General features: G+C 44.0%; 1 protein-coding gene across 1 annotated transcript; it reads left to right on the top strand.

Annotated features, from left to right (window-relative positions):
• Window positions 1-3,435: 3,435 nt before the first annotated feature.
• On the top strand, window positions 3,436-9,361 carry LOC108941089 (E3 ubiquitin/ISG15 ligase TRIM25). Its single transcript, XM_018763569.2, has 7 exons — window positions 3,436-3,684; window positions 5,588-6,228; window positions 6,965-7,060; window positions 7,227-7,460; window positions 7,828-7,850; window positions 7,991-8,136; window positions 8,407-9,361. The coding sequence occupies exons 2-7, from the start codon at window positions 5,623-5,625 to the stop codon at window positions 8,625-8,627; spliced, it is 1,326 nt and encodes a 441-aa protein (XP_018619085.1). The 5' UTR covers window positions 3,436-3,684; window positions 5,588-5,622; the 3' UTR covers window positions 8,628-9,361.
• Window positions 9,362-9,501: the final 140 nt, after the last annotated feature.

Here is a 9,501-nt window from a genome sequence, read left to right as displayed (position 1 = left end):
CCACACGTAGTTCTGCGTAAACATTATGCAACATAGTAAAGCTATGCACCTGGCAATTTTTTTGACATATAAACATTTACGTTACATTACAGGAGTAGCTGTGTAAAGGTTTACCCGGGTATGATCTTAAAGTTATGGAGCATAAACATTTACACCTTACATGAACCTCAGAAATCATGGGCGAAGAAGAGAGTCAGGAAGAGGTGAGTTTTCAGACACTTTTTAAATGTGGATAGAGATTCTGAGATTTAACAAATCCTGAAAATTTCCCAGCCAACGCAGTTTTGTTAAAGTCGCCATCTCTACAGATCAGGAAAAATAAGATGGAGGTTGTGTGCACACTATTAAACACATTTTGACGCACAGCCGCAGATGAACAGATATTAACTGATTACTTCTAAGCTGAAGACACGTCAGACAAAGACTGAGATAAAAAGTTCCTGTGAGAGCTGCAAAAGCATATAACTACACAGCAGCAAATTCCCTACACACCGCAGCACAGTTCTAGAAGTGTCTCCATTCAAGTCCCTAATACCTGAACTCACACCTCTTCCAGGTATGAGACAGCTGATTGCACAGAAGTTAAAGATTCTCCCTTTGGATCCGAAGGTTGCTGATTTCATCCCCACCTGCTGCTGTAGTACCCCGAAGGAAGGTACTAAATTGCTCCAGTAAAATTACCCAGCTGAATAAAAGGGTAATTAATCATAAGCTTGTAATAATTGTAACCTCAACATTGAAAGTTGCTTTGGAGAAGAGTCAGCTAAAGACATAACTGTAATGACTTTAACTGCTGTAATTTTAGACCCTTTAATGTATGTGATTTTTTAGTAAATTGCTTTAGCTAATGTGAAAAAATCAAATGGATATTTTTGACATGGTTTGATGCTAAAATTACGGGATGTTGTTGCATATTACAAGTTTGCATGGGGTAATGATGTTTAAGCAGGACTTACATTAGTATGTGAACATTAAAAATGGGTTATCATTGTGAAAGGGGGGGTGTGGTGGCGCAGTGGGTTGGACCGGGTCCTACTCTCGGGTGGGTCTAGGATTTGAATCCTGCTTGGGGTGCCTTGCGACGGGACTGGCGTCTCGTCCTGGGTGTGTCCCCTCCCCTTCCAGCCTTACGCCCTGTGTTGCCAGGTTAGGCTCCAGTTCCCCGCGACCCCGAATATGTATGTATCTTTGTGAATTTAAATCACAGCATATTATCCAAGATTTTAATGCTCCGGATCATGTAAAATTGAACTATTCAGTAAGGTTAATGTATTTTTTTTTTTTAAAAATGTAAATGTGTTTTAGTACCTCAAATCTTGTTGTCAATTTCATAAGCCAAAACCATATTTATCTTGACAGGGTTGTATCGCAAGACTGAGAACTAAGACAACAACATGAATACCTCCCATCCTACTCCAAACATCTCAAGCAACAGCTCACAAGCCTCTTGCCCTCAGTATGAGATGTCTCACATTTTTAATTGGATCATTATGTGTGTTGGGCTGCCGACCATTTTTCTCGTAGGCTATGCTTTGATTCGTCTAGTGAAGGCTGACCATGTGGCTCCTGTCTACGTCATCAACCTCCTTCTATCCGACCTCCTTCAGATTTCAACAAGGCCAATTTTTACTATGTGTGATCATGGAATTCAAATCAGTACTAAGTTGTATGCCTTTGCAGTTTTACTGCTAAACACTGGGTTTTTTGCTAGCCCATTTTTTATGATGGGCATCTCTCTGGAGCGATACCTGGTGGTTGCTCATCCTGTTTGGTACCGCTACAGACGTAATGTGAGAAATTCGATCATAGTGTCCTTGATCGCCTGGCTGATTCTCTTTTCTTTTGCCATAGTTGTTACATATAAGTTAGACAAGTATTTGGAAAAAATATATGCTACAGTCTTCCTTCTACCATTCCCCTTTCTGATTTTCTTCAATGTGGGCACCATACAGGGCCTGTCAAGAACCATAAATCTTCCCAGCGCTGAAAAAGGAAGGATTCTTGGCACATTATTTATGGTTCTGGGCATCTATTGCGTATTATTCCTTCCTTACATTTTTGTTCATTTCTTTTTCAAAATTCCGGAGTTTTGCTACCTTCATGCTGTTACATTTAACATCGTGGACCTCAATGCCCTTGTAGATCCTGTCCTCTATATCTTCATGAGAAAGGATATGAGGGGGGTATTCAGAATGCCTTCTTGCTGTAGAAGACTGCTGAGAGCTGATGACAGCAACAGGAGCACCAGTGATATCCAGGAGGATCCATACACTGCTGGATCTACTCAAATGGACACTGCCAGCGGTGTATAAATGGTTCCGGAAACCTACCATGGATTTGCCCTTGAGAGCAGGAATTCTACTACCACAGATGGAGGGATTCATCTGGCTCTGAATCACTGGCTCAGCACTCCTCCAACCAGTATACTTTACCAGAACTGTGTGCCTGTGTCATGAGAAATGAGGGACCTATCTTGAAAGCAGAGCCACCAGACATTAAAAAATTATTATTGCAAAAGAAAAAGAAACAAGCACAATACTACTTCATTTCTTAGATTTTTTTTTTGTCTATTTCAAACATTAAATGAGTCTAGAGAGCAAAATTGTTTTGCAGTAAATACACCGAACATTTCCAGTGATAGGTAGACAAAAGTATGTAAAATGGTGTGTGTCAGAGAGAGAAAGAGATTTTTAAAAAAAAAAAAAAAACTCATGGTTTCAGACAAGTTTATTACCCATTCCTCTTGCACATTTTTGTTATTAATACACAAAATTGAAATTGCAATGGGCCTAACGTACTGAAAAAATTCTCTAAATCCAACTAAATATCCCAAATAAACATTATTCTCTACAAACATGGACAATCTTATCTCAGTACTTTGAACTTATCTAAACAGTAATAAGCCCGGGGGGGGGGGGGAACACACGCCAGCCCATTGCAAGGCATCCCAAGCACGGCCTGAACCCCAGACCCGACACACAGCGGGCACTGGCTGACCCGCCACATCACCACGGTGTTGTTGTAGGTATATTAATACATGTAAGCTGGGCTTTATTACGAAAAACATTTTTGTTGTTACAACTAATTACATGAATACACACACACACACTTTCTGAACCGCTTGTCCCATACAGGGTCACGGGGAACCGGAGCCTACCCGGCAACACAGGGCACAGGGCCGGAGGGGGAGGGGACACACCCAGGATGGGACGCCAGTCCGTCGCAAGGCACCCCAAGCGGGACTCGAACCCCCAGACCCACTGGAAAGCAGGACCCGGTCCAACCCACTGTACCACCGTGCCCCCAATTACAGGAATATTTTATTAAAAATAATAAATTTCTGTTGACACAAACACTACATAAAACTTATAAAGCAGTCATTTTGGTGTCACTCCCACTCTGATGGTGTCACCCAGTGCGCCCCGCACCCCCAGTGACGACACTGCAGAGAAGAAACACATTTGTTGTCTGTGTGTCTGAACCCATACTGGCCCCCACGTACAGAACGTGTATTCGACGAACCCCAGCGGGCCGCAAAGCACGTCACGTGCCCGTCGCGTGCCTCACCTGTCATTTCCCCGAGACGGCGGGACTTGCGCGCGCGCGCGCGATGAGTAAAGCGCAGCTCCTCGCTTACTCTGTGACGGGGCGCGTGACTAGCAAACCGAGTTTTTCCTGAGCACGGTAAGCGTTTTCGCACTCCTCCGTAACGCATTCGCGGGTAGCAGGTGCTCGCTGCGCGCTCTCGGCGAGCCCACCTGTTGCTAGCTGGCATTAGCGCTCCTTCTCGTGCCGTTTTAAAAAATGGCGGAAGCGCTTTCCTTCGATTCCGACTGAATTCATGTCTAACGCGGTGCTTTTCTTCATTAACTGTGGACCGCAACACAGCGAGCCCGCTTCTCGGAACGCGTCCGCGTCGTTCGGTCGCAAATTTATGGGTTTTAATGTGGCATTCCTTGAGGCGCGAGGCGGTCTTAAAAAAGCGAAAACGAAAGTGCTGCAGCAGCATGTGTGTTTTCTGTCTGTGTGAGGAACCGTCCCGCCGCCGTCCCTTCCGTCGCACAGCTGATGCGTAAACATCGCCTAGATAAATTTAAAAAAATCCATTTAGTCAGTGTGTCATGTAATGCGTTCAAGCAGAAACGTGTTTGGAAGAATCCTGTGGAGAGCGCGAGAGCACCGCTTCTCTGTCAGCAGGTTTCATACATAGTGCGCGTGCCGATGATTCATGGTGGTGGGCGTTTGCCGTCCCGTTCTATTACGAAGCGGAAGGTGTCTCTGCTGCTCTCACGCGCCTTCCCACATTTGCATTTATTCATTTATCTGGCGCTCTTCTCAAAGCAGCTTACATTGTCGAGCTGCTCACAATTATTTAGCCGTTTATTATACAGCTGGGTAACTTTTTTTCCTGTATTTATTCAAGGTAGGTACTCCAGGTTCCCGAACACCCACCGACACGGAGAGATGAGCAAAAAGAATTGACCTTGTGTTTGTTTCTGTATGTTTTGTCTTGTGTATAATGGATCAGTGTTGTGTTCATTGTCTCTTTATTGGTGTTTTATTTACTGTCTCTTTATTGCCTGGTTTGTATTTATGACTTGCGGGAGACACTCGAGCGAGGATTTCATTCTGCGACATGCACGTGACGAGCTTTAAATGACTGGCACCTTGCTCAAGGGTACTACAGCAGGCGGTGGGATTCGACCCCAGATTCAACTTCTGTAGTTGAGCACAGCAGGGGTCAGAGCCATGTCAGCACACTCTTTGACTCTGTTGTCTTAAGTCTAGGGGTTCTTACCCTGCCTGCGTTCCATGGATGAATGAATGAATGAATGAATGAATGAATAAGTTGTACGTGTAGTGACTTATGAGATGTCAGTGGATGGGCTTTAGATGGTCCATGAAGCATTTTCCTTAGTAGAAAATAACACTGAAAGGCTTTTGAAGATAACGCAGCTAAGTTACCACAGTAGCATAGTGGTTAGAGCTGCTGCCTTGCAGCCAGAAGCCCCCAGTTTCAAAATCTTGCTACTGCTGAGTAATCCTAGAGTGAAGTACTTTCGCTTTCTATTTAGCTAATGCTTTTCTCCAAGTCACTTACAGGGATTTACTCATTTATTAAGCTGGGCAGTTTTTACTGGAGTACTTTAGGGTAAGTACCTTGCTCAAGGGCACCAGTATAACAGTTGCAACTGAAACTTGGCTCCTTTGGATCGAAAGGCAGCAGCAGCACTAAATTTGTGTAAGTAGCTTAGTGTACGAATCAAACACTCAGTCGCTTTGGGAAAAGACATCTGTAAAATAATGCAAAAATTAAAACTATTTCTCTGCTAGTCTGCAACCATTCTCTGTAAAGGCAGTCAAGTTTCGCGCGATGAAACAATACGCAATTTATCGGAACTTGTGGACGTTTTTCTGTTGAGGGGTTCATTGGCTTTCGTTTGGCTCTTAAAGGTGTCTGGCACCTGCAAAAGCATAAGGACCTCCAATTTAATGGTGCGCTGTCCTCTCAAACCTGTAGCTTTTGTGCGTTGCTGCTTCTTGACCAGTTGTCCTACGTTTACCATGTTGTGCTGTCGTGAAACAGAGACCCTGTGAGCCCCAGTGGGCCTGCTGCTGTGAATGCAGGCGGAGGTCGCCATGGCTAGTTCCATGGAGGAGAGCGTGTTGGAGGAGGAGCTGACCTGTCCCGTGTGCCTGGAGTTCTTCCGAGACCCCCACCTGCTGCCGTGCGGCCACAACTTCTGCCTTCTGTGCGTGAAGCGCTTAAAGAAGCAAGCCGAGAGGGGCCGCATCAAGTGTCCCGAGTGCCGGCAGACGCACCGCTGCGGCGTGGTGCTACAGAAGAACTTCCGGCTGGCCAACATCGCAGAGGAGTACCGCAAGAGGGGCCATCCGCTGGCAGAGGCATCCACCCTTGTTCCTGCTACGGTCGCCTGTGACTACTGCCTGGGGGAGCAAGCAGCAGCTGTGAAGACCTGCCTGAAATGTGAGGTGTCCATGTGTGCTGATCACGTACGGCCCCACCTGGAGCGCCCTGCCTTTCGGGAGCACCCTCTGGCAGAACCTATGAGTGACCTGAGGAAGAGACGCTGTCCCGAGCATGACGAGATGTTCCGGTACTACTGCCTGGATGAGAAGGTGTGCATCTGCAACGCCTGCACCATAGAAGGCAACCATTCTGGACACAGTATCAAGACCATGAAGAACACGATGAAGGACCTGAAGGTAGGCTGCCCATCACGGGGATGTCAACAAGAAGCATGTGACAAGTGTCACATGATGGAAGTGACAGGACTCATTCTGGAACATTGTTCTGCACAGTGATATTGTTTTCTATTGTATACAGTGGGTTTCATTGTCGTGTGTGTGTGTGTGTGTGAGTGAGTGAGTGAGTGAATAGGGGCCCTGCTTTCTCAGTGGTGTTGTTACTATGTTTTAGTTATAGTGATGGATTTAGGAGTGCTATAGCTGACAGTTACGCTCACAGTGAAGTGGAACGGTACCAATGACTAATATATCAACCTGATATTTATATTAGTATTGTTTTGTAGCGTTTGTGATTAATCCGTAAATATTGAAATTAGCATATAGCAAGATTAATAATGATTAGTAGTGTTGTCAAGCTGGACTGAGAGGACTGTGTTTCATGACATAAATCTGGAAGTTCCCTTGATCTTAACTGTACTTGTGTACAGTTACCACTAGAGGACGCTATTGACGTGGACCATGTCAGTCTTCCTTATGCCCATGAAATCCCTGCACTTATTTTAGCAGTCATCAGTCAATATTAAATTTTACACTGTTACTTTGTTGAACTGACATCAGTTTTCTGTTTATATGAGAGAACTATGTTTGTTTCCACAAAGTTTTATATGCAAGCGGTTAATACAGAAATGGTAACTGTGTAAAAACTACAGCAGGTACATGTGCTGTGTTTTACTCTGTTCTCTAAACAAACCAGGGATCCCTGGAGATCCAGCTGCAGAAGACCAGTAGAAAAATTACCAAGTCGGAGAAAACCCTGCAGGAATTTCAGAACAATGAGCATGAGAGTCAGGTAAGCAAGGTCACAGGTTACAAAGGACTTTTATCCCTGGTAAACAAGTGAAGAAGGTCAGAGGTCATATAAAGGCCTTGACCCCACAGGATGGCATGATGCATGTCAGCATTCGGTGCCGAGGAGGACACAGTCACACATGCCTCCTTCTTGTCTTTTCCTGAAGAGTTTTTTTGAGGAGACGGAGCAGCGGGTGAACACGTTGGGGGAGGTTTTGCACGGGCAGCTGGAGGAGTTTCTCTCAGCTCTGAGGGAATGCGCTCGCACTCACAGTGGCCTCTCTGACATAGACAAGCAGCAGAACTTGAGCAAAATTAGGCAGGACCAAGCACGCCTGCAGGAAGTCCACACTGGCATTGAAGCACTCCTGAGGCAGAATGACCCTTTCTCCTTTCTGCAGGTGGGTAAGCTCTTCTTCAGCGAACCCCCTGTATTTCTTCCAGATGAGAAAATGCAGCACCTTTGCTCTTTATTCCATAACCTTTTTTTTTTTTCTGAATTCATTCCTCTTCGATTTTAACTGCTACTTGGATGTCGTGTAGATCTAGAGCTACTGTACAAAGAAACGCTGTGAAACATCATCTTAAAAAAAATGCTTACAAGACATTTAGTATCATTACATTTTTTTCAGAATCGGCTGAGGTGATAATGTAAACATTTTAATGTCGTGTGTTCTCTCTTACTGGAATCTTTTTTTTTTTTTTTTTTTAAATTTTATTTTATTTTAAATAGGAAACATTACCTCTAAAATGTCTTTAATTTTCCAGGAGTACAGCACCACGGGAAAAAAGTGAGCACTGCACCAGGATCACCGTTTGGTTTGTTTGCTTGTGTGAAATATGCGGCAGAGAAATATCTCCAAGCAAATCTGTGTTATATTATGTCTGTATTATCTGTGTCTGTATCTCACCGAAAGCTGATGTCTAACAGGCTGCGAAGGCTATTGAAGAAGCCACTCTATTCCCCAGAGCACGAGGGAGTGGACACACAAGCCATAGCAGAAAACATGGAAGCCAAGCTGTCGGAGTTTCAGAATCTACTCAAGATGCAGGTCTTTGAAGTTATTGACTCCGTGGGTGAGTATCACCATGTTTCCACAAAGCAGGTATGTAATGGGCAGTGTAGAGGACACCACGGAGCCCAGAAACTACTCCAGAAAAATCCTTTTTCATGTTACTATGTCAAAAAAAGCCTATAGCCACTGTAAAAATCGTCAGCCACTATTCTTAATTTGTGTGTGTGCATAAACATTAGTACCCTTGTCTGTATGTCCATGTTAATAATGTCTCTGAATCTAGCCCTGAAACTCAGTGGACTGTTCTCTAAACTCAGTCATGCTTTTGCAGCTGCTGGTCATGATGGTGAAGAAGAGGAGGAAGGTGATGGGGAGGAAGATGGAAATATCAGTGATGAAGATAGCGACGACGAAGAAAATGATGATGAGGAGGAGGAGGAGGAAGAGGGTACAGAATCCAATGATGACTTGTTCCTTCTGAACACAGATGAAGATGAACAGGAAGATGATGATGCAGAGGAGGAGGAAGAGGAGGAAGATGAGGACATTTAACAAAGTCTGTAAGACACTGTTGTTTATAAAAGAATCTGTCTTGAATGCTTCCCCCCCCCCCCCCCCATTCTGAGGACAGGACTGAGAAGTGCTTGTTTCTCTGCAGCTACGCTACACATGTGGAAAGGAACCATCATCCCTTTCAGTTTTTTAGGTCATTCACATGATGCCAGTTATGTTTGGAGCCATCTCATTTCATTGCCAGATTTTAAGAGCACTTATGACCTCAGTTATAAGTCCTTGGTAATTCATCAATTCTCTCATCCTCAGTCATGTGGATGATCAAATCAATGCTTCTTGTTATGATGCAGATGTCCCAGAATTGCTGGTAACATTCCATTATTTTAAAAACCGTGACCATAGTTCTGTAGAAGCAGGATAACATTTGAATTCTCCTTAGAAGCAGGAATCAAGAGATGTTATGAAATCCCACTTAGTCTTTTGAAAAATTCTCAGTGAGCACCACAAAGAATAGTGTGTTGATTCTGCTCTAACAGTATTAAGGGTAAAGTTATGCTGTGCTGAAAAAAGAAATGTGCCACTTTTTTTTCCTTGAAGGATTGCGGTTGATACAGGGTATGATTGTCTCACAGATAAATGCTAAGGGGTTTACAGTAGAGGATCAAATAATGTTTTCAGCCAATCACTGCACGTGCTATAGAGCGAGTGTGTGATTTCAGCTCGTCTCAGGCTCTCACTTCAGGGAAAGTAAATAAAAATGTTTTTCTTCTGGCTTTCTGTCTGTCATTGAATCAACTGTTTTTTTGCTAAACAGAAAATATGGAATGATGTGTCACAAGTTTTATGAAAGTGCATCAGTAATGTTTGTACGATGTCAAATTTCAAAAAGTGAACCACCACTGTCAGCGACCAT

The sequence above is a fragment of the Scleropages formosus genome, chromosome 11, assembly GCF_900964775.1.
Source record: "Scleropages formosus chromosome 11, fSclFor1.1, whole genome shotgun sequence".
Lineage (NCBI taxonomy): Eukaryota > Metazoa > Chordata > Actinopteri > Osteoglossiformes > Osteoglossidae > Scleropages > Scleropages formosus.
Note: the sequence above shows the minus strand (reverse complement) of the source record. Positions and strands in the feature narration are given on the sequence as shown.

What these genes read in the sequence shown, in the direction of transcription:
- LOC108941089 (XM_018763569.2), top strand. Translation starts at nt 5,623, where the DNA reads ATGCAGGCGGAGGTCGCCATGGCTAGTTCCATGGAGGAGAGCGTGTTG. An exon ending in ACACGATGAAGGACCTGAAG is followed by an intron (nt 6,229 to 6,964) that starts GTAGGCTGCCCA and finishes TAAACAAACCAG; the next exon opens with GGATCCCTGGAGATCCAGCT. An exon ending in ACCCTTTCTCCTTTCTGCAG is followed by an intron (nt 7,461 to 7,827) that starts GTGGGTAAGCTC and finishes TTAATTTTCCAG; the next exon opens with GAGTACAGCACCACGGGAAA.